This window comes from Pristiophorus japonicus, chromosome 15 (assembly GCF_044704955.1).
Source record: "Pristiophorus japonicus isolate sPriJap1 chromosome 15, sPriJap1.hap1, whole genome shotgun sequence".
In the NCBI taxonomy this organism is placed as follows: domain Eukaryota; kingdom Metazoa; phylum Chordata; class Chondrichthyes; family Pristiophoridae; genus Pristiophorus; species Pristiophorus japonicus.
Genome location: NC_091991.1, coordinates 60,222,410 through 60,248,211, shown reverse-complemented (window position 1 = coordinate 60,248,211; position 25,802 = coordinate 60,222,410). Strand labels below are relative to the sequence as shown.

Genomic DNA, 25,802 nt, shown 5'->3' with positions numbered 1-25,802 from the left:
GACCTGCATACTCATGTCACCCTGCCCCCTCTTCCGCCTCCCCTGCTGCTAACCAAACATCTGCTCTGTTATATTTTGCAGATGTTGCACATCAGGAAGAGATAGAAGCTGAAGCAGAAGTAGAAGCAGACCAATATCAGGAAGCCGTCAGTCCATATATTCTTCATTAACATCAGGACGAGAATGAGCTGGAGAATGGACGGCAAAAGGAAAACCCAAATACTGAGATGTTTACATTGGAATTGGAGCCGGTGAACCCCCTGAAGGCGTCAAGCCCTTTGCTGAGTGATACAACCGACGTGGCATTTCACAGTGTACAGTCTGAGGCTGCGGGTCCCAGTGGGTTGCAGCAAGCCACACCTGGGAAATGGCCACGGAGGGTGGGAAGAAGAGTTCAACCTGAAATGCAGAATGAAGGGGACATAGGTCAGCTCATGGGAATGAGTGGGGAGAGCATTGATCGAACGAGATCGCTCCTGGACACCATGGGTGGGGTGAGGGTAGAATTAGCGGGACTGTCAGTAGAAGTAGCAACACTGTCTGGAAGATTGGGAGCACTGTCGGGACAAATGAGGGAGGGATGTCGGAGATTAGGGAGGGAAGATTGGAGGCAGCTGATGCAGTGTCAGGACAAATTAAAGAGGGAATTTCGGAGATAGCTGCTGCACTAAATTTACACACCCAGGCTGTCACTGCCCAACAGCAATTAGCAGCATCAACTGCTGACACTCACTTTCCAATCCCCAGACCAACCTCAGGTAATGTGCCGTGGGTTGATCCACAGGCTGAAGAAGAGTCCTAAGAGGATCCCGGGCCTTCCATAATGCTGTCTGCTAGGTCAATCCCTGTCCAACCCCACCAACAACAAATGCGCCTTCGTGCAAAAAACAGAAAAAGTCTTGTGGTCGGGGGGAGGAAGCAGAAGTCAGTGACAATGGGTAGGGGTAGGGGTAGAGGCAGAGGCAATAATAGGGCCAAGAAGGGCGCACAGCGCTGAGGGAGGAGAGATGGCTGCAGCTAGAGATGGTTTGCTTGTTTGTTGCTGCTACATGTTGTTTTCATCATTGAAAGGTTTAAAGTTTGATACAAATTTTTAAAATTAAAGTTAAGTACAACTGTACAAATGTTTAATAAACCTAATTATTTTTTAAATAATCCTGCACATTATTTTTTGAATTAAGGCAATATAAACCAACACATGACATTACATACATTATTATGTACACTATTTTTTGAATTAAAGCAGCATAAACCAAACAACATTACGTACATTATTATGTACATTATTTTTTCACACTAACAGTGCAAAGAGTTAACACTGTCGGGCCGATTAGCCTTCAGACAGCAAAGCGATCACTGATTAGCCACTGACGCAAGTCTCTAGCTATGGCTATAGGTGCACGAGACCGCCTCCTCCGCCGTCGTCCTGCGGGTTGAAGTGGTGGCATGGGTTCGTCCTCTTCCTTCTGCTGCTGGTCCTCCTCCTCCTCCTCCTCCACACCTCCTTCTCTCCTCAGGAGGATCTTCAATGTCCAGTACTTGTCCCCCTCATGATGGCCAAGTTGTTCAGCATGCAGCACACGACAGTGAATTGACCGACATGGTGAGGGACATATTGTAGGTAGCCTCCAGAGTGGTCCAGGCATCGGAAATGCTGCTTCAGTATGCCAATTGTCCACTCTATGATGCTCCGTATCGTTATGTGCAACATGTTGTACCGATGCTCTGGCTCAGTGCGGGGATTGCTTAGGGGGGTCATAAGCCAGGTGGCAAGCCCATACCCTTTGTCCCCGAGCAACCAGCTGTACCCTTCTGGTAGCTCCTGAAACATCGCCGATATAATGCTCTCACGTAGGATGAGAGCATCATGGATGCTACCTGAATATTTGGCATCCACTGCCATGATCCGATGCATATCGTCACAGACGAGCTGCACATTTAGGGAGTGGAACCCTTTCCTGTTGCGATAAGCCTCGGAGTCGTCCATAGGTGCTCTCAAGGCAATCGCACCCTGTACCTTGGGGAGCCAGTAATTCTGGAGAACCCCACAGCCCTGTCTCGCATTGCCTGCATGGTCATAGGGAAATTGATGAACTGATCCCTTTTGGCATACAGTGCAGTAGTCACCTGTTGAATGCAGCAATGTGTAGCGTGCTACGAGATGCTGCTTGAAATGAGCCAGAAGCATAGAAGGCAAGTGCTGCAGTGACCTTCACTTCCATAGGTAGGGCTGTCCTCCTGCCACTTCTTGGCTGTATGTCTGCCCTGATTAGCTGGCAGATCTCTGTGATGACCTCCTTTCTAAATCGCAGCCTGCGAATGCAGTCTGCCTCACGCAGGTGTAGGTATGAGCGCCTGTCCCTGCAGATTCGATCAGGGTATGGCCTCCTCCCCATCAATCCCTGAGCGATCTGCGATGTTGGCGTCGTATTATCCATCGCCTCTGCATGGCATGCATGCAAATTAGCCTTATGACATGAGACATAGTCAGAGTTGCACCCATAATTACTATTGTTAATTTTGTTATTCTTGTTATTGTGGGACAGTACTTACTGAAGCATACACACCTTTGCTGGGTGACGCCCTAGTAGAACGGACCACAACCTGGTCTGCTGCGCCTGCACAACACCAGGCGCTGTCTCTATGGAGATGCGATGCACAGTAAATTATGGCACTTTAATTTTAGCTTTTGCCGAAATGTGTGTGATTGCTGCTGTGGAGAACCAGCCGGCAAGATCGCTCCCTCGGCGGGACAGAAACACAGGAGATCGGCGCTCAGCTTGGAAAGAAGCCCGGGCGGGGTGGAATCCAAGCGCCGAGCTCCTGTGCTTGTGTCCAGCTGAGAGAGCGATCCTGCTGCTGGACAGCCGGCGCTCCTCTGACCCATGCCTGGAGCCCCATGAGCAGAGATTCTGTGGTGGGGTGGAGTCCCAATTTGCCTTCTCACATAACATGGAAAAAATTTAATTTCTAACATTCTGTGGGAAAAATGAACTTTCCGAGTTATTTTCCGAGTTCCCTTTGCAAAAATCATCATGAGTGTTTGTTTTAATTTGTCGTCTTCCCTCACTCCAAAAATTCAGAAATATACTCAGCGGTGATTTCCTTAAGTTAACGTAGGGTTTTTCTGATCGCTACTTAAGGCCACTTTGCGCCATCCTGAAAAAATTTGATGTTGGCCAAAATCGGTTAAATGGCCAAAAAGGGCCAAAAATGGCGCGGAGATCCGTTTTCACCCAGACATGCGGCAAAAAATTTTGCATGCAAACTTTGAGGAAAGTTACAAATTCACGATTACTCCAAAAAAAAATCAGCGGACGGCAAAAAAACGGCGCCCAATGGTGGCGAAAATAGAGCCCATTGAGTGTAAACATTTTCTGTTCATGAAAGTACCATGTGTGCTGTTTTGCACTTGAGCGAACACAATCACCCAGTGAAAGCTGTGTACCCTGGCTAGTTGATTCTTCCTTTTCATAGGAAAAGTATTACCCCTTGTAGACATAGCATTTGTACTTGCTTGTGTGTGCTGCAGACTGCATGATGTGACAGTTGTCTCCTGGGGTGGCTTGGAAGGATCCAGTAGCATGAAAGCTTCCTGCTGCGGTAAACTTGTGTTAGAAAAGCTGCCCCCTATCCAGATGTTGCTTGCAATAGTCATGCTGCAGTACATGATACAACTTTGTCACAGCTTGACTTGTGAAATGGAGGCACCACTGGCAGGGAATGGCCAAATGAGCTTTCTAAATCTAACTCTGTGTTGAAATGAGTTTCCAATCTGTGTCACACTCAACATTTCCTCAATGTTGAAAATACTGTTACAAAAAGAATGACAAAATAATTTCATACAAAGAATTTATTCTGTGGAAAGACTGAAGCTCATAGGAAGTGAAGATTTTTATATATATCTTCCAAGACCAAAAAAAGGGAGCAAAAGGGAATTTTCCAGGTTCCATCCACACTACTGGAAAGAACAATTTATGGTAGCTTTACTACAGTATTACACACCAACAGGCTCCAGAGGTAGAGCCACTTACTGTATTGCAGACAATACTTTCATTAACCAACAACAATTAGAAGTCCATACAGGAGATAATTTTTTTCCAGTTTAATTTTCACAAATATGAATCCCTTCTCAAAATCCCTCCATGGCTTTGCAGGAAATAACCTTTTTGCTATTTCTCCAATTATACTATTCTGAATGCAAGAGGGAAACAACATTATTTTGATGAGCAAGAAAAAGATTTGAAATCAATGCCAGAAGTTTCCATTCTATCCTTAGCCCGTCTTGGCATCCAATAGCATATACTTGTTAACAGTTCAATGGAAATAGGCTTCACTGAATTGTCTTGTGGCAGCCTTCACAAAAGCTTTGAAACGATGTGGTGTATGGTACCATCACTTCTGCTTCATCATCGTAAAACGGCAGCAGCCATACCCAGATTAAATGCTAGCAGTGCTCCAGACAGAGAGAATACTGAAACCCCTCCACACTCCTCTGCATTTTCCTGTGGATACAATTGTAATTTGTCATTAAAACATTCATTTCAGATCTTTTTTCTTTCTCTTACAATTTTTTACAATGCACTCCTGAAGATACTGACTTATGCTGGGGTAGAGTTCCATGGAAAATGGCAGCCCACCAGTACCTCACCCAAAAGGCTGTTCTGCATGCATCAGTCAGGACAGTGAGCACTGGCAGCCTTTTCAGTCATGCGGAGGGGGGGGGGGGGGGGGGTGGCAGACAGCAATTAGAGCCAAGCTAGATCCTGAGCCAAGATAATGTGATCTGCACAAATGGGGAAAGAAAATTGACAGGTCGGGGATCATCACTGATGTGATTCCTAGCAGCTAGTTCAGAGGGTCATTGGCAAAAGGCATGGAATACGTCATTTGCCCTTCAATCACCCTGCCAATACACCATTCTCCCAAGTCTTGATCAATACACATATGTAAGGAACAGACAAAGGTTGTGCTTGTTTGTGACACTGTTGAATCATAGAAATTTACAGCATAAAAGAAGGCCTTTCGGTCTATCGTGTCTGTGCCGGCTGAAAAAGAGCTATCCAACCTAATCTCACTTTCCAGCCCTGTAGGTTACAGCACTTTAAGTGCATATCCAAGTATTTTTAAATGTGATGAGGGTTTCTGCCTCTACCACCCTTTCAGGCAGTGAGTTCCAGACAACCACCACCTTCTGGGTGAAAGAAGTTCTCCTCAACTGCCCTCTAATCCTTCTACCTATTACTTTAAATCTATGCCCCCTGGTTATTGGCTTCTCTGCTAAGGGAAATAGGTCCTTCCTATCCATTCTTATTTAGGCCCCTCATAGTTGTATACACCTCAATTAAGTCTCCTCTTAGCCTCCTCTGTTCAAAAGTAAACAACCTCAGCTTATCCAATCTTTCCCCATAGCTAAAATTCACCAGTCCTGGCAATGCCCTTGTAAATCTTCTTTGTACCCTCTCCAGTATAATCACATCTTCTCTGTAATGTGGTGACCAAAACTGCACACAGTACTCTAGTGGCACCATCTAAACTGCTCTCCTTCTTATAGAGATACAACCTTTCACTTAACTGCCTGTGTTTGATATTTTAGATGAGAATGAAAACATAACATGCCAGGAAGGATGCGCAGGAAGCGGTGTTCTACCATTGCATGGTGTATCTGTTTAGTCCATCAACACATTGTTCCCCCAGATATCGTTAGATGGTGTACTTTTAAAAACAAATGTATGTAAGATTTTTAAAGTGTTTGTCATGCACCACTTTGAATACTAGGGTGGAACTGCTATAACAAAATCAGCACCAAAGAGACAACTGCCAGATTGTAACACTCTATATGCATGTAAGTCTGCTTTTTTGAGGTACAACAGAGTTAGTCCTAAATGACACCTTACCTCAGGGTGGAATGCATGACATGTATTGGGTCGACGCCTTAACTTCTGCGATCGCATACGGTCACACTTAACGGATGCATTATTTACACTGGAGTTAAGGAAGAATAGTGGAATTTAAGAGGTTATTGGGTCAACACATTTAAGAGCACTGAGCCCTCCAGTCAGTTTGTCAAGATAAACACTGGACTGTAGTGCATTGTACAACATGGGGCTGATTTTTGTGTGTTGCATGGTTGCCTCATGTTACTGCGTGGTACCATCCCCATAGGTTCACATTGTACCATGCCTGGGAAGAGGTAACAGCACGTTTGCGTTAACAACTGGCTGGTAATGTCACTGCTGTGGTAGCCCTACATTGCATACGCTAGCAGTAGTTGGCATATCTCTGCACCTGGCTATCTGCTGGTCTGCAGCCTGTGAAGACAGTTCCCCCACAATGTTGCCAGGGAGGTGTGACAATGTCTGCAAATATGGTTAGAAACATAGAATCATAGAAGATTACGACACAGAAGGAGGCCATTCGGCCCACCGTGTCCGTGTTGGTCGAAAAAGAGTCACCCAGCCTAATCCCACCTTTCAGCACTAGATCCGTAGCCTTGTAGGTCACGGCTCTTCAAGTGCACATTCAAGTACTTTTTAAATGTGATAAGGGTTTCTGCCTCTACCACTCTTTCAGACAGTGAGTTCCATACCCCCACTACCTTCTGGGTGAAATCTTTTTTCCTCATCTCCCCTCTAATCCTTCTACCAACTACTTTAAATCTATGCCCCCTGATTATTGACCCCTCTGCTGAGGGGAATAGGTCCATCCTATCCACTCTATCTAGGCCCCTCATAATTTTATACACCTCAATTAAATCTCCCCTCAGCCTCCTCTGTTCCAAAGAAAACCCCAGCCTATCCAATCATTCATATAGCTAAAATTTTCCAGACCTGGCAACATCCTTGTAAATCTCCTCTGCACCCTTTCTAATGCAATCACATCTTTTGTGTAATGTGGTGACCAGAACGGTATGCCGTACTCAAGCTGTGGCCTAACTAGTGTTGTATACAGTTCTAGCATAACTTTGCTGCTCTTATATTCTATGCCTTGGTTAATACAGGAAAGCATTCCATATGCCTTTTTAACTACCTTATCGACCTATCCTGCTACCTTTAAAGATCTGTGGACATAAAACCCAAGGTCCCTCTGTTCCTCCACACTTCTCAGTATTGTAGAATTTACCAATATTTTGCAAAGATTTCTGGTACCTTTCCCCTGCAGAGGAGAAGAACCCCTTTCTGGACTTTTAAAATGCATTCATGGAGACACCCCCCACCCCACCCAGTGTTTGGACTCATAGGAAAGGGAATTTAATTTGGAACTATCTACCAGAAAGTTTGAAATCCTAAAGTGCACATGGAAGAAACTACGAACTTTAATCAAATTTGGGATTTTTAAAAGATGGATTTTGGGTCGGCAAGAAAAGGGGTAGGGTCTATCTCTAAAGGGCCAGTTTGGACATTGGAGCTAATCAAATTGTCTGGGAACTGTTTACTCTCGAAAACTTGCCCCTAGAAAACATTAGCATTCAAACAATGGAAGAAACAGTATCACCCCACCCAGAGGATCCAAATGTCACATACATATTCCAACACCTTTTCAACAGGCATAGAAATATCTGGCTCAGGCCAGACTAGCACAATGGACGAGAGCTGAACAACTTCGAAAAGCCTATTAACGCCAGATTAAAACCACTTAATCAAGTTTCAATTAGCTGGGCTGGACAATCGAAACAAAGAGCTGGGCAAGATTCTTGGGGGGGAGATAAGAAAGCCTTTTTAGGATATATCTATCCCCCAGTTTTACAAGGAAAAACCAACAGAACACAGACTCGAACTCACACAGACTCGAACAAGGACACACAGACACAGACACAAGCAGCTTGCTTCCTCTACAGTGAAGAAATGGAGTCGTGAAGGAAACTACCAGAACTCATCAAGAACTGACCGAGTACGAAGCCCACGAAACGGAAGGTTGTCAGCAACCAAATTGACAACCACTCTACAATCTACTTCTGAACGACCCAACGGGGAGAAATTACCAAAAAGGACTAAATAAAACTATTTCTAACCAAAGAAAGTGGGTACTTACCCCATACATCCAAAATGCAACTTACCGCATCAACAGACACACCCCAACCGAAGGCTATGCAGTCCAAAGTCCTCTCCTCCGTCCGGGGTGCGGCTCGCCTAGAAGGCCAAGTGCAGCGAACCCCGAAACCGCGATTCACCGGCAACTGTCTAAAGGGATTGGTGAGCATAGCCCCTGAACCCCCAGAGCTATAACTTAGTTAGTTAGGGGAATTGGGAGGGGGGAGGTTGGGATAACTTGTGTAAATGTATCTGAATTCTCCTCTTTACCCCATTTAGAGTTTCAGCGGTATTCTTTTCCCTACAGGCTGTAATTTGACATTATATTCAATGTGTTGTACCCCTCAGCGTGTATTGGTCTGTGTGTGTTATTAAAGGTGTGCTTTTTACTTCTTTTTAAACACAATAAAGCCATACCTGCTTCCTACCTTGAAACCGATTGTCTGTCCAAGTCTGTCACAGTCCCTTCATAATTCCAGTGTCTAGAACCAAGGGTGTGGGAGCGATTCGGAACCGCTCATATAAGGTCAGAAGGGAAAGCTGACCCCATGAAAACCACCCCTTACAGTATCCTCCCATTTATTGTGTATTCCCTTGGCCTGTTGCCCCTTCCCAAATACATTACCTCACACTTTTCCGGATTGAATTCCATTTTCCACTTTTCTGCCCAACTGGCCAGTTTATCAATATCTTCCTGCAATCTAAAGCTTTCCTCCTCACTGTCAACCACATGGCCAATTTTTGTATTATCTGCAAATTTCTTTATCATGTCCCCTACATTAAAGTCTAAATCATTAATATATACATTTTGGGGTGTGCAGCCAAATCAAGCTTTATCATCACTCTGGCATGGCTTACTTCATGCAGCACCAGTGAATGTGTGATTTGCTATAATTGATGTGCTTCTGAAGAACCATCCAACATTATGAATTGTTAAGCATTTACACATCCTAGTGGTGCCATGGATTCTCCTCTGAGTCTTCCTTTAAGGTTGCCTGCCAAAGTGAGGAGTGGTCACCTCTGTACTTTGTATTAGATAGACGGATTTCATTTAGGAAACCTATTGATGCCAGTAATGCTGCTGGGAAGGGTAGCAACAACAAAAAAAGACACTACTTGGCAAAAGGCTTATGAGCAGGAAAGTATGAGCAGAAAAAAATGTAGAAATGGCCTTAGAACTCTTGAATTAATATTCTTATTAGACTCTTAAAACTCACTTGCATAAATACAGTTCAGTACCTAGCGACCCTGGCCATGCATTATTTTTAGATGTGATTTGCATCTGGTGCTGACCCAGTATATTGGCCAAAATTTTTTTTATATTAATAGTATGAAACTCTAGGCTGTTCCAGACAGGATTTTCCTGCACCTGTTCCCCTACCTCCCAGGCCACTGAAAATGCACGTCATGTGCAAAAGGGATGGAGATCTAGGTCTCCTTCCCTTTTTCCATTGCTATTATACCCCATGACCTGGCGCACACAGGCATTAAAAACATGAAAATCACCTCGGAGATGTCTAAAATATGCTGCAGGAAGTTTGTGAATTGCATGCAATTGGCTTGTTTTCCCAAACTTAATGGTTTGGAGACCACAGTTGGATTATTACAGCCAAATAACATTACATTTATTGTATCTTTTCTCATTTTAAAAGCTATTTTTGTCTTCTATAGGTCCTGCTACCTGTCACATATAATGATGGTGTGGGGGCGGGGGGGCATTGTGGAGGAAAGGGGGAGGCTGGAGAAAAAGACAAGGCAGCAGACGGGCTGCTTTCCCTTTCTCAGTGTCACTCTGTAAGAGATCATTGTATCCTATAAGAGAGGTACTTTGGAGTCTTACCTTTTCTCTAAGAAATCACCTAATGTCTGACCAATGCTTTTAAAATGAGAAAAAGGTATAATGGACTCCATATAGTTATCTGGCTACAATAATCCAACTGCCAAATTCCAGTAAGTGCCTCATCCTGATAGCTCGACTGATTTGGTGTTTGAGCAGCTGGATGCCTGATCTCCTTGGAACCACGTATTGTGCTTAGGAGTCCACAAACCAAACAATTCAGAAATCCACACAAATAGAGTTTCAGTTTGTCTAATACAGAGTGCACAATCTCTGCTGTACAGGTACATCCCACTGAGCTAAGTCTAAAGAGATTAGGTGCAAGTTGGCAAGAGGTCTAGGGACCCCACAAGTGCATGCAGAGGTACCCCTGCTGTTATCCATCTAAAACTGTGCAGCCAACTAGGACAAAGCACTGGTAACCTTGCCGCTAAACTGAGATTGGAATTTACCGAGAGTAACTCGGACATAAACCCAATTGAATGCACAAGCAGCTAACCTTTAAAATTGTTTAAAATTTATTACTGTAACTGCTGTTGTAAATTTACTGACGCATTGCTTGTCAAATTGACTTTCAGAGAAGCAGGCTCTTAAAAGGAATATCTTTTGATGACACCTCTGTCCTACTGTCCCAAGCACGCATCCTTCCTTTCAGGTGAAGGGGCTAATCAATCATATTGTCTGACTCTATAAGCAAAACACTGGCAAGTGTGTTTTAATTGGTTGAGTAAAACCATTTTTTGTCCAAAGAAGAAGTAAGGAGATGGCAGTTCTGAAATATTTTTGCCTTCTTATGGAAGAACAGGGCCAAAATCATTACTCGATTTGCCACAGGCGGACAAGAGACCCCCTCCCCCCCAACAATCTCTTTTGCTACTGTATGTTTTATATAGAGTTGATACACCATGTTGTAATATGTTATATAAAGGATATATTTCACTTCTTTTGATTCCAGTGTGACTGGTGGGAAAATGCTGCAGTCACAGTATGCCTCAGTCACCAGGAGGAGTAGATTACTGTTTTCAATCTGCTGTACCACAAACATCCTGGAAAAGAGAAAAGCATATACCAACTTTCAAGCACACAATTACATGGGTATTTTCAATCTTTTTCCGATTAAGTATTCAGAACCATGTTTTGCCTCATTTGTTAATAACTCTCTCCATTTTAATGTCCTTCAAGAAGCACTCAGTCATCACACACGTGGGGTGGATAGGAAGGGGGATAATTTGGCTTGTGGACTGGACACCAGGACACAGGGATGGCTAAATGCTGAAGGAAATCAAAAAAGACCCCAGGACAGAGAGGATAGGAAAGTAGCAGTGAAAGAATCAAAGGTAGATAACAGATGAAGAATATATTTTCAGTTACTGTAGGCTTGCAGATGAGTGTCATTTTATTTTCTGACTGGTGTTAAAAAACCTAAATTATCAAATATACCTGGGCCATTTGAACGAAGCACCTGTTCCACACATTGAAGAGTCGGCTCGTGACAGCGGAGGAATTTATGGCCATGGTATTAATACATGAACTCAAGCAGGGCCAAACTTCAAATGAATGCATCATGACAACTTCTAACATATCTTGTAGAGTCCTTTACATGTTGTCAGACACAATCTGCACATTCAGGAAGTGCAACCCTTCTTTTTGAGGTTATTGAGTTGATTGTCAGAGCTCGCAAAGTAATGTGGATTACATGCTGGACCTTGGGGAAATTAGTAGCCCCATAAAACGGGATAGCCCTGTTTCACTGCGGCCTTGTTATGCTGCCATAGTTGATGAATTTGCCAGATCTGCTATAAATGCGTCAAGTCACCTGAAAAATGCATGCTCGAATTACACCCTGTGATATTACACCGAAATTAGCCTGTCATGTAAGTTGACGCGGTGGTCACCTTCATAGCCACAGAAGAGGGCAGTGCAGGCCGATGTTCGTGGCTTCAGGTCCTCATCCAGTAGGTGGTTGCGCCTGTCCATTTCCTCTTTGGTGAAGTGCACTCTTTTTATACACATCTCCTCACTAAGGTCCTCATATGACCTGTGCTGTCTGTAATTTCTATGGAAGATGTTCTATTTGATTGTTTACCTCCTCCTTAAATGCTGTCCACTTTTCCTTTGTTTCATCCTGTGTTGCTCCTCCTCCATGATAATTAAATACAAGGGTATGCTATAGGGAACGTAATAACTGTTTGTGAAAAGCCCTCATGTGGGAGATGGGAAGTGAAAATCTCACTATGTTCACATACAGTCAGAAGCAGGTCCAGGTCTCTGTAAGCAGAATGTTAAAATATTGCTGCAAAAGGTCATTACCAGCTGCAGAATTCGTTACCAAAACTCTCCACACTCATTGGATTCACAGACTCCTGTCTCAGCTGATCCTGACAACAGCTGTGCCTTATTATTCTCATTCTAACTTATCTCGAGTGCTGTGCACGTGTAAAAGCAGGAAACTTGCAGCTGCTGCACCACAGGCCCTCATTATAGTATATGTACGTGAGCTCACTTGGGACCTGTTGGACAGATCGCGGGAAGAGCAAAAGAGCTCAAGGAAATTTGAGAGGATCGATCCTGGGAAGGAAAACCATCAGAAACAACTTCTGCCCCATTTTGCTGCCAAAAAAATATTTGTCCTGACTTTACACTGAAATTATGCTGAAGCTAGTGTGAAATATCTAAGTCAAAGATTCTAAGATAATGATTGATGTGGGAAATATCGGATTGGTGCAGTAGAGGTTGGAACTAAAGCATGTCAATTGGGACTGAGATGAGGGAGCTTTCCTTTGCAGCTGCCTCTGCTACATCTGATCTGAGAGTATCGACAGTCCCCCTCCCCTTTTATAGGGGGCACTTGTAAATTATATGATTTTATTGCCCCCAAAAAAATCACAAAAAAAAACAAAAAAAGTAAACAAAACCCCCAAAAAACAAAAAAAGGACAGTTGAAAAATGTTTGGAGTGTCCCCCAGATTGGAGGGCACTTGACTTAACTGTTTTATTGTTATCCAACCAAAAGAGTTGAGAGTATCTGTAGTCCCCCTCCCCTTTTATAGGGGGCACTTGTAAATTATATGATTTTAATGCCCCAAAAAAAATCACAAAAGGAAAAAAACAAAAAAAAAAGAGGGCAGTTATAAGTGTCTGGAGTGTCCCCCAGATCAGGGGGCACTCGATCTAATGTTTATATTGTCTCCCCCAAAAAGAGTTGAGAGTATCTGTAGCTACCACTTTAAATGGGAGACTGTTGCAGTCCCTGGTGCTAACATCCTTTACCTTGATGAGCACAAAAACAATTACAGGGGAAATCATTATGTATTATGTTGACTAATTAATTATAATCAGAATTAAATACGATTAAAGAGAGGAGTTTGATTTTCACTAATTTCCTACTTGTGACTGTTGACATTCAGTCACTGAGGAGCAGGTGCCTGGTCTGCTGTTCTCCGAAGACTTTAGTGCTGTTAAAAATTCCTACAGCTGATTTATTCCCCAATTTACCACATTAATCAACCATGAGGAAAAGCAATGGAATGTTTCCTATTTTTTTTTAATGCAGACAAGTTGTAAGTGGTTTTACTGCTAGACTTTGATCAGCTGCCCATTAGGACCTTTGTTTGCAGGGTGTGAGTGAAATTCGTCCAGCCACATCCTCCTGTAAACTTTTAAAAACAGATATTATCTTTTACTAGTCAAGGTCCAAGGAGGCTGTTTCCTTGCAGTGACATGCTGCGGACAGTTTACAAAATTCCTGACATTGCAAACATTTTACTGGTACCTTTCAACTCTGCTTTCAAAGGGAATACACTTGTTCAAAGCACCAATTATATCTTTCAGTATTGGTGCAAGAAGGACAAATCTGCTTCAACCTCCACTTCATACAAGTAGGTATTTGTAGCACAATTAATTACTTTTCACACAATTTCATAATCTAAGTCTCCTAGACTAAAATGATGTCATAAAATGGTTGTACTATGGTTGAGTGTGAATTACCTTTTAATGTTTTCACCAGGTTTGAAAGCAAACAGTTTTAGAACAAAAATATTCTTTGGAAGATGATCCTATGCAATGTTTTCATCAAAAAATCCATCTTTGGAACAGCACCAGCAGGCTAAACTGAACCATTATGATAGGGAAAAATATTTTGTAGCAGGCAATTGCTTTGTCATAGCAAAATCACGGCTGACTCCATGATCGACCGCAAATTTTGGCTATACTTACATTGCACGGTGAGCTGACCCTGCTGGATTCTTCAGTTTCAGTTAATTGAAATAATTTGTTTAATATCCCTGCATGTATGTTACTTGCAGAAGGAGTGCTGAATCACCTGGGGTTGGGAAATTTGGACAGCAGCTCTTAAAGGGTTGCTGCACCAGTATAAGAACATAAGAAATAGGAGCCTGCTCCGCCATTTAATACAATCATGGCTGATCCGTCATGGACTCAGGTCCACTTCCCTGCCCGCTCTCCATAACCCCTTATTCCTTTATCGGTTAAGAAACTGTCTATTTCTGTCTTCCACAGATCCACAACCCTCAGAGAAGAAATTTCTCATCTCGGTTTTAAATGGGCGGCACCTTATTGGTGAACGCTGACTGTTGTTTCCAGAAGATGGCTGGAGGAACTGCAAGGTCTGGAAGTTCCTGTTGAAGAAGGGGGGTGCTCATATTTGGGACAGAAAGAAACCCTCTTAATGGCTACTGTTCAACAGGTATGACAATAGGTGGACAATTATATAAATGCTGTCTCGTCTGAATCGCTCGTAGGAGCAAGTGAAGAAAGGTTCTCTGGACTGAGGGAGAGGGTCAAGGTAGGAAAAAACAATTGGTGCCTACACAAAGCAAGGGGATGAATCAAGCAGTAAGTGCATGATATGCTGGCAGTTCTGCAATAAAGCACTGACTGTACCTTCGACTTATTAACCTAAAAACTAAATCAAAAGCTGCACCTACAACTTGATGTTTGCTAAAGGTATAGGTTTGCCTTTCACAAGTCTTGTATATTTCCTCATCAACTCCGTAGTGTATGGAGAAAGAGTCAGACTGAACACTGTGAGCTCAAAGTAAAGTGTGACCATAGTCTTTTATTGTAGGTCTCCAGAGTACCTCTCCAACCTGTGAAGCCTCCTTAAATACCTGTGCTCCCAACGGATTGAGATCCCTTGGGACTCCGGGGAATAAGCCCTCTGGTGGTTGTACAGAGTATATACAAGTCCAGATACATAACAACATTCCCCCCTAAAGTCAATAATGTAACTATTTACAATGTGAGTCGATCTGGGGCCCTTCTTGCCGTGGTTGATTGTCTTGGTGTGAAGGCTGATGTTGTTGAGTCATTTGTTGGGCCCTCGCTGGGCTGCTGTGCAGCTGGCCTTGCTGGGCTGCCTGATGTGTTGGGCCCTGCTGGGCAGCTGTGGATGATGGGTTCTGCTTCGTGGACAACTGTGGTGTCGGTTGCCACTGGTGTGTGTGTTGGAGGATCAAAAAAGGTAGGGCCCAAGGTGGGTTGCTCAGGGTAGTCCGTGAATCTGAGTTTGATTTGGTCCAAGTGTTTCCAGTGAATGAGTCCATTTGAAAGTTTGATCTGAAACATCCTGCTCCGCTCTTTGGCCACGACAGTACCGGGAAGCCACTTGGGACCTTGCCCATAATTTAATACAAATACAGGATCATTGACTTCAATCTTGTGTGACACATTTGCGCTATCATGGTTTACACTTTGTTGAAGCCGCCTGCTCTCTACCTGTTCATGTAGATCAGGGTGAACTAACGAGAGCCTTGTCTTAAGTGCTCTTTTCATGAGCAGTTCAGCAGGTGGGATCCCAGTGACTGAATGTGCTCTCGTGCGGTAGCTAAGCAGGACTCGGGATAGGCGAGTCTGCAGTGAGCCTTTACTTACCGTCTTCAAGCCTTGCTTGATGGTTTGCACTGCTCTCTCTGCCTGACCATTGGATGCTGGTTTAAATGGGGTAGATGTGACATGTTTGATCCCATTACGGGTCATAAATTCTTTGAACTCAACACTGGTAAAACATGGCCCGTTGTTGCTCACCAGGACATCGGGTAAGCCATCTGTGGCAAACATGGCCCGCAGGCTTTCAGTGGTAGCAGCGGACGTGCTAGCCGACATTATGTCACATTCAATCCACTTGGAGTAAGCGTCTACAACCACAAGGAACATTTTACCCAAGAATGGGCCTGCATAGTCGACGTGTACCCTAGACCACGGTTTGAAGGGCCAAGACCATAAACTTAGCGGTGCCTCCCTGGGTACATTGCTTAACTGCGAGCATGCATTATGTCTGTGAACGCAGGACTCTAAGTCTGCATCGATGCCGGGCCACCACACATGGGATCTGGCTATCGCTTTCATCATTACGATGTCTGGGTGGGTACTGTGGAGGTCATTGATGAAGGTGTTTCTGCCCTTCTTGGGACCACTACTCGATTGCCCCACAGAAGGCAGTCTGCCTGTATAGACATTTCATCTTTGCGCCACTGGAACGGCTTTATCTCTTCCTGCATTTCCACTGGGACACTGGACCAGCTCCCGTGAAGCACACAGCTTTTGGCTAGAGAGAATAAGGGGTCCTGGCTTGTCCCGGTTTTGATCTGCTGGGCAGTGACGGGTGATTGCTCACTCTCAAATGCTTCCATAACCATGGCTAGATCTGCGGGCTGCGCCATTTCCACCCCCGTGGTGGGCAATGGCAGCCTACTGAGAGCATCAGCACAGTTTTCTGTGCCTGGCTTGTGGCCAAGATGCTGTCCAGGAAGACCACGGTGTGCGGGACCGACTTCAGTAAACTTTCCATGCTTCTCTGGAATATTGCCGTCGCTGATCGGATTCCAAATGGGCATCTGTTATAAACAAAAAGACCTTTGTGCGTGTTGATGCAGGTGAGGGCCTTCGATGATTCCTCCAGTTCCTGCGTCATGTAGGCTGAGGTCAGATCCAGCTTCGTGAACGTCATTCCTCCCGCCAGCGTTGCAAAGAGGTCGTCGACTTTTGGAAGTGGGTATTGGTCCTGCAGGGAGAAACGATTAATAGTTACTTTGTAATCGCCACAGATTCTGATGGTGCCGTCTCCCTTGAGGACTGGGACAATAGGACTGGCCCACTTGCTGAACTCGATCGGTGAGATGATGCCCTCTCTTTGTAGCCGGTCGAGCTCAATTTCTACCCTTTCTCTCATCATGTACAGTACTGCTCTCGCCTTGTGATGGATGGGTCGCGCCCCCGGAATTAGGTGGATCTGGACTTTTGCTCCTTGGAATTTCCCGACGCCTGGTTCGAACAGCGAAGGAAATTTGTTTAAGATCTGTGCACACGAAGTGTCATCAGTGGGCAATAGTGCTCGGATGTCATCCCAGTTCCAGCGTATCTTTCCCAGCCAGCTCCTGCCGAGCAGCGTGGAACCATCGCCTGGTACCACCCAGATTGGTAGCTTGTGCACTGCTCCAGCGTAGGAGACCTTTACGGTAGCACTGCCAATTACAGGAATCAGTTCTTTTGTGTAAGTTCTTAACTTCAATTCTTCAATTCGCATGAAACTAAGACTGGCCTTGAGGCCTTGTTGCACCACAACCTTTCGAAAGTCTTTTGCCCATGATGGACTGGCTCGCGCCCATGTCGAGCTGCAATGACACAGGGAGTCCATTTAGTTCAACCTTCTGCATTATCAGGGGACAATTCGTGGTGAATGTGTGCACCCCATGTACCTCTGCCTCCTCTATCAGAGGTTCTGTTTCGTCGTGATGCTCCGTGGATCTGTCCTCCTTTGCAACGTGGTGGGTTGCAGGTTTAACATGCCTAGCAGCTCGCCTGCACACTCGTTGGAGGTGTCCCATTGTTCCACAGCCCTTGCAAATGCATCCTTTGAATCGGCATGAATGGAAATGATGATCACCCCCACAGCACCAACAAGGTGTTAATGGCCTTGCATTCATCACCCTTGATGATGGACTCTGAGACATCTGCGGACGTGTAGATGCAGGTATGTGTGACCTGCCCTGTCCGTTGCGATTCGAAAACATCACTTTGTTCACAGTACTTGTAGCAACACGTGTGCTGAGAGATTTGTTTCGTATTGTCACAGGTGGCAATGAACGCCTGGGCTATCGCTATGGCCTTACTCAAGATTGGGGTCTCTACAGTCAAAAGTTTGCGAAGTATGGTTTCATGGCCAATGCCAAGTACGAAAAAGTCTCTGAGCATGTGCTCCAAATGTCCTTCAAATTCGCAATGTCCTGTAAGGCGTCTCAGCTCGGCGACAAAACTCGCCACTTCCTGGCCTTCAGATCTTTTGTAGGTGTAGAACCGGTATCTCGCCATCAGAACGCTTTCCTTTGGGTTCAAATGGTCTCGGACCAGTGTGCACAAATTGTCGTACGATTTCTCCGTGGGTTTCGCTGGAGTGAGCAGATTCTTCATGAGATTATACATTGGTGCCCCACAGACGGTGAGGAGGATCGCTCTACGTTTGGCAGCGCTCTCTTCCCCATCTAGCTTGTTGGCCACGAAGTATTGGTCGAGTCGCTCACAAAAGATTCCTAATCATCTCCCTTCGAGAATTTCTCCAGGATGCCCACTGTTCTCTGCATCTTTGGGTTCGCTATCTGTATCTCATCGCCAGTTGTAGTTATGGAGAAAGAGTCAGACTGAACACTGTGAGCTCAAAGTAAAGTGTGACTGTAATCTTTTATTGCAGGTCTCTAGAGTACTTCTCCAACCTGTGAAGCACTCTTAAATACCTGTGCTCCCAAGGGATTATGAGATCCCTTGGGACTCTGGGGAATGAGCCCTCTGGTGGCTGTACAGAGTATATACAAGTCCAGATACATAACCAACTCACTGTATGGCTGTTACAAATTTGGATCTGCTGTAGAAACCTTCTTGTGATTTCTTGCTATCAGTCGCTGCCACAAGTGGTTTAAACATCTTACTTTTTATGGAAGCTGACTCACAACGTCCTATATCTACTTGTATAATAGTGTAACGATAATATTCCCTTGTGACCTGAATCAGATATCTGTGTTTTTCACAATTGTACTTCAATCTCTCCACAGGTAGACCAGTGAAAGCTACTTTATTTTAGTGAGTGAACATCCAACTTCACTTAGTTTGACCAGTACAACTTCTCTTTGTGTAATGATACAAAATAAAGAACATTTTATGCTTCTCCACATCAATAGGTCATCTTATTTGACATGAAAAAAATGTCTTCTAGGTATCTTTCAACATTTCTAACTTCTTTGGTTCAGCAAAGGCCCTCGCAGCTTCCCCTTGAAGAAAACCTGACTACCCTCTCAGCTTGTTTCTAAGAGTCAGACTCTAGTTTCAGCTTTTAGTCAAATTGACTACCCCCTATCCATGAGTGGAATTCACCATCCCAATTTAGCAATGACCCCTGCTGAGTTCAAATTGTCAAAACAGCAATGAGTGTGAATGACCACTAGAATGCTAAACTACCTTTCATTGGGCCCAAGTTTGCACCCCCGATTAAAATGGTGCACCTCTGTGAGGTGCGCCGACTTTCTACACTAAAAACGGCGCCGAAAACTTATCTAGGTATTCTCCCCGCTCCTTGGAACATCGCAGGCCTTGGCGTGGCGCAGCACAAGCAGTGGGGGGGGGGGAAGCCAGGTCTCGGCGCTGAAAACAGTGCCAGGACCTCTGCACATGCATGCTAGAGTGTGCGCGCATGTGCAGTAGCTCCTTGCCCCCAGAATCTCTGCAGGCTGTGTGGGAGGGGCCCGAATCATGATGCCCCTAGCCCTGGCTGAATGGGCTCTCTCATCGGTTTTCCCTGCTGCGTTCAGCCTCCCCCCCCCCCACTTTATCAATGCCGCGTTCAGCCTTACCCCCCCCCACTCCTTTACCGATGCCGCGTTCAGCTTCCCCCCCTCTTTACCAATGCCGCGTTCAGCTTCCCCCCCTCTTTACCAATGCCGCGTTCAGCCTCCCCCCCTCTTTACCAATGCCGCGTTCAGCCTCCCCCCCGCCCCCCGCTCCTTTACCAATGCCGCGTTCAGCCTCCCCCCCCCCCACTTTACCAATGCCGCGTTCAGCCTCCCCCCCGCCCCCCGCTCCTTTACCGATGCCGTGTTCAGCTTCACCTCCCCTTTACCAATGCTGTGTTGAGCCTAGCCTCCTGGTGTGCGTTTTACCGCCCCTAGCCATGGCTGAATGGGCTCTCTCATGGGCGGCCAGCTGCTAGTGTTTTTCTGCAGTAAAGCTTTGCTGAAGGTAGGACTTCTATTTTTTATTTGTTTGTTTGATTGATTATGTGGTCCTAAATTCTTGTTTGATTTACATTCAAGTTTACTCTTCTGCTTTCAAAAGGAATTCTGTAAAATAGTTTGGCTGAAACTCTTATTTACAGGACTTGCTATAATGTATTTGCTAGTTTACCAATCCATTTTTAATCTAGTTGTTTAGTGCTTTGTAAGTCTTGGTGCAGGTCCTCTCAGCTTCCTTGTATTTTTTATTCTTGAATGCTTATTTTTGTGCTTTGTTTAATGCTTGGTGCTTTAAATGTACTACTTTGTTTAGTGTTTGGTGCTTTAAATGTACTGCTTTGTTTAGTGCTTGGTGCTTTAAATGTACTTACCTACGCTGATTTCTTAGCTCACCGCAAGGTTTTTCTGTGCGGCCACAAGTGGTCACATACGCTGGCCTAAGTTAGTTTGGAGCAACTATTAGCTGTCTAAACTTGCTTAAATGGCCAAAACAGACGGACGTGGCTGGTAACGCTCCCTTTTGGATTAAAAAAAACTAAACTTAAAAAAAATCTAACTAACTCACTTACACTGGAGCAAAATAAATGGGCAGAATTGTGATTTTTAGATACTCCAAAAAAATCTAGTTACTCCAAAAAAAACGGAGCAACTCCTGGGCAAACTTGGGCCCATTGTCTCAAGCATGCCTGTTCACATATCCAATCTGAATTCTAACCTACATTTCCTATCCCTACTGTCCTGTGAATGTCACCTTGAGAGCTAGGTTTTACTCATGAGTAGCATTAAAAAAATTACATCAATGTCCCTTGTAATAAAATCTCTGAAACATGACCGATTCCTAGAAGTACTTGCATGCTCTCTGATAATCCTCTCACATTGCTCCATATTAGTCTTGCTACAGTGTGCTGAGTCATTGGCATCATATCCTATGCTAATACATGTTCCCTTCCTCTTTGTGTTGGGACTTGCCAAGATAAGGAATGAAAATCCAAGTACCAGTGAGAAGGAGCAAGTGGAGGTGGCACCAGAGTAGGGGATGGTTTGGGATAGTGCGGCAGATGCTAAAGGGCACATAGATATGTACCTTACAGGGCTGCACTGATTAATGAGCAGAAGCTCTTCATGTAGTCCTTTGCGAATCTTGAGAACTCCTTGTATCGAATAGTGGACAAATGCAGCACTACTACTCTTCATATTTGCAGGCAGGAAAGGATTTTGACAAATTGTGGAGTAGAGTATCGTGGACTAAGGTGTGCAGGACAGTCACAGCAGCTCAGACCATGGTCAACTGAGGATGATGAGTGAATGCCAATGAACAGCATCTGACAGGGATCTCCGAAGCATTGCTGAAGTTTTGCTTACCATCAGTGTATTAGTGGGCTCCAACTAACAAGATGTTTCCACTGCTGATGTACAGAGGCTACAGGATCCAAATATATGACTGCACAGACAAATACAGAAACACAACCACACAGAAGACTGTTGAGCTACTTCTTAGTTCAACAGTCTGTTAATTTATGACGACGAAGGGTCATCGACCTGAAACGTTAACTCTGTTTCTCTCTTCGCAGATGCTGCCTGACTTGCTGAGTATTTCCAGCATTTTCTGTTTTTATTTCTGATTTCCAGCATCTGTAGTATTTTGCTTTTGCTTCAGTTAATTTAATAGTCTGTTTTTAAACAAGGCAGCAAAACACTATTTAATGTTCATTGTCTGGTTCCCTGGGCCACATAAATGGGGGCCAAAAATCCATGATACCACACTCCACTAAGTTTGGCGTGGAAGCAAGTCATCCTGGACTTGAAGGACTGCCAATGATGATGATGATGATGATCCAAGTACCTGACCTCACTAGATTTCCTGGAGTCAGGCAATTTGCATAAAACAAGCAGGAGTTTGCATTAGTATCCTATAACAGGACCTCCAAATCTTTAGCATCAAAGGGAGCAACATTGCCCAGATATCTCCCTTTGCTCCCCCTATTAATCCACTTTTCTGCCAGCTCAACTCCTTTAATGGTGAGCAGCTGGCTCATGGGATTTTACATTTCCTAGCCAAATGTGTTACAGACCACCAGGCTCTCTGTGCAAGTTTTTGTTATCTGCCAGTAGCCTATTCAAATTAGGGAGTAGAATTTCCATTGTAAAATTTGGTGTGGCTAGCCTCGAGCCACTTTCGCAGGTGAACCTGGATACGCCAACTCAACCTCATTTTTGCCATTGCAAAACCGGGGATAAAATGTTCATGAAAAAAGAAAGCTTTATTTTTCAGGAAGGTGAATTCCAAGAGTTTTCAATAATGTATTGCATTATAACTGAGGACCACATTAGTTCTCACACCCAGCAGTAAATAATTAATATATTATAATTAATTCCAAATATATCGAATAGCTGGGTCAGAATGGAAGGAAGGATGCATGTTTTGTTAAGGCTGATTGTGTCCATTTTAATTCGCCCCTCTCACATGAGAACTGAGTGTGCTGGCAGAGCAGCTAAACAAAGCATTCAAAGAGCTATACAAAAGAGCAGCATGCAGCTCACACCCCCTGCTCTATGGTCTAGAGGGTTCCCAGCTGGCAGACTGCAGTCCAGAAACAATACAAAGTTGTTTTGTTTTGATCGCACTAGACTGTGAGATATGAGCTCAGGCCAGAGGTTGTTGAGATGCAAGGTAAGCACTACACTACTGCGAGTGATGAAATTGCACTTTTTTCTTTTATAACTATAATTATGTTGGGGAAATGGGAATGATTTTAAACAAGCTAGGTTAAAACTGAAAAGAAACAAAATACTGCAGATCCTGGAAATCTGAAAATAAAACCACAAACTCTTCAAAGGACTGTTAGCTAAAACAGGATCAGGGTATGTGCACAAAAGTAGACCAAATTGTTTCAGCTTCTAATTAATGAGGTAAGTGGAAACCATATTTGTATAAAGGGTAGGTGATTCATTGTCAACAGCATTTAGCAGCTCCTTGGAATGTGAGGACTAGACAAGGTGTAAATTGTTGCACTTCAAATGTTCAAGATGCTCTATTATGTCTTTGAACCCGGTCTGACTGACAGCTCAGAGCCTGGAGACCTCTTGGACTGCAATAACTACAAAGGGTTGTTGGCCAGTTCTTTAGTTTACATCCTTCAACTAATAAACTCCACGTCTCAACAGTACAGTGAAATGCCATGGTGCCGTGTTAACATCTGTCCAAGTCACAGTTAAAATACTCTCAAAAAAGACAAAGAATTCTAAAACATTTTGGCCATGGATTTACTTGCTATCAGCACTTAAGCTGTTATCATGCTGTTATTGCATTTAAAAAGATTGAGGAAACTCGTGTTTAGTACATTATGCCACTTATGTGCTGTTAGTGCGCGAGATATAAGTTTCATCAATCTTTTTTTGGCTGCTTTGACGATCCGTCCACCCAAGCCCTGGGGACTCAATTACATAGAAACGCTGCTCACCTGGTGTGCTGTGCCCAGGAATTTCCTCCTTTTATGCTGCTACTGCACTCTAGGAAAGTTAAACCCATATAAAATAGTCACAATTGCTCCCCAGTCACTAATTCAGGTGGAAGTGAGGAGTTTGAGAGCATTAAAAAGTCTCCAAAAGTCCACTTGCTGATTTCTGGCTTAACAGATAATTTTTTCACCATTTTTTTCCAGAGCTTTGCTCACTCTGACTTGCACTTCACCCTCGCTCCCACAATGTTACATAAAATCATAGAATCTTACAGCACAAAAGGAGGCCATTCAGTCTGTCACACCTGTGCCAACTCTGAAAGAGTTGCCCAATTTAGTCCCACACCCCAGCTTTTTCCCCATAACCTGCAAATTATTCCTCTTCAAGTACATGTTCAATTACCTTTGAAAGGTTCCAATGGAATCTGATTCCACCACCCTTTCAGGTAGTGCGTTCCAGATCTTAACCCTCTGTGTGAAGAAATTTCTCCTCGTTTCCCCTTATGTTCTTTGCCAATTAATTTAAATCTATGATCTCTGTTTACTGACCCACTTGCCAGAGGAAATAGAGCAAGTAGGATGAAACTATCAAAACCCCTCATAATTTTGAATACCTCTATTAGATCTCCCTCAATCTTCTTTGCTTAAAGGGGAACAATCCCAGCTTCTCCAATGAATGAACTCCCTCATTCCTGGTATCATCCAGATAAACCTCCTCTGTACCTGTTCCAAGGCCTTGGCATCCTTCTTAAAGTGTGGTGCGCAGAACTGTACACAATACTCCAGCTGAGACCTAACCAGTTGATTTGTATAGGTTTGGTATGCCGATTTTGTTTTTGCATTGAATGCCCCTATTTACAAAGCCAAGTATACCATATGCTTTCTTAACCGCCTTCTCAACTTGGCCTCCCAACTTCAAAGTTTTGTGAATATGCACCCCCAGGTCCCACTTGCATTCCCCTCAAAATAGTACCATTTGGATTATACTGCCACTTCATACTCCCTATACCCAAGTCTAGGTCTTATAAGCAATTGTGTTAATACTGACCACTGGGGTCCCCACTGCATACTTCTCCCTAGTCAGAAAAGCATCTATTCAGCACTACTCTCTGCCTCCTATCCCATAACCAATTTATTTCCCTTTAATACCATGTGCTATTTTTCAAATAAGTCTGTTATGAGGTACTTTATTAAATGCCTTTTTGAAAGTCCATGTAGACAACATCCTTCAATCCTCTCTGCTACTTTATTAAAGAACTCAATCAGGTTCGTCAGATACGATTTGCCTTTAACAAATCCATGCTGGCGTCCCTTTATAAATCCATGCTCCTCTAAGTGAGAATTAATTTTGTTCTTGACAATGGTCTCTAGTAGTTTTTCCACCACTGGTATTAGATTGATTGCCTGTAGTTACCAGGTTTATCTCTCTCCCCTTTTTTGAACAGGGGTGCAACATTTGCAATCCTCCAGTCCTCTGGCACCCCCATCATATCCAAGGAGGATTAAAAGATTATGGTCAGGGCTTGTGCTATCTCCATCTTTGCTTCCCTCAACAACCTAGGATGCATCTCATCTGGACCAGGTGCCTTGCTAACTTTGAGTGATGCCAACTATTAATACCTCCTTTCTATCTATTTTTATTCTATCCAATATCTCTACTCAGCCCTCCTCTACTCCAACATTAACTTCATCATCTTTTGTGAAGACTGATGCAAAGTATTCATTCACTACCTCAATTATGCCCTCTGCCTCCACAGGAAGATTTCCTTTTTTGTCCCTAATTGGTCCACCATTCTCTTACTTTTTATATGTTTCTAAAAGATCTTTGGGTTGCCTTTGATGTTATCTGCTAGTCTTTTCTCATCATCTCTCTTTGCCCGTCTTACATTCTTTTTCAATTTTCCCTTGTCCTCTTATGTATTCTGCCTGTTTTCAATTGTTTCTGTACCTGACAATTGTCAGAAACCTCCTTTATCTGTTTTATTTGAACCTCTTTCATTTGTCACCCGGGGAGCGCTAGCTTTGGATGCCTCATTTTTCCTCCTTATGGGAACATGCTTGATTTGTACCCAAACTATCCTCACCTTGAAGGCCTGCCATAGCTCATTTACTTTTTACTTGGTAATCATTTTTTCCAGTCCACCTGTGCTAGATCCCTTCTCAAATCAGTGAAATGAGCTCACTCCACTCATTTACAGGCCCAGAATCGACACTGTGCAGCAATCGGGAGGCTGGGGCCAGC

At 44.0% G+C, this 25,802-nt stretch overlaps 1 protein-coding gene across 1 annotated transcript in view; it reads right to left on the bottom strand.

Moving 5' to 3' along the window:
- Positions 1 to 9,989: 9,989 nt before the first annotated feature.
- The window catches only part of LOC139281546 (voltage-dependent calcium channel subunit alpha-2/delta-4-like), a 745,953-nt gene continuing 730,140 nt past the window's right edge, over positions 9,990 to 25,802 (bottom strand). The window contains exons 42-43 of the mRNA XM_070901711.1: positions 10,772 to 10,913; positions 9,990 to 10,061 (exon numbers count right to left, since the gene is read on the bottom strand). Coding sequence (XP_070757812.1) covers positions 9,990 to 10,061; positions 10,772 to 10,913 — 214 coding nt within the window. The remainder of the gene's footprint in view (positions 10,062 to 10,771; positions 10,914 to 25,802) is intronic.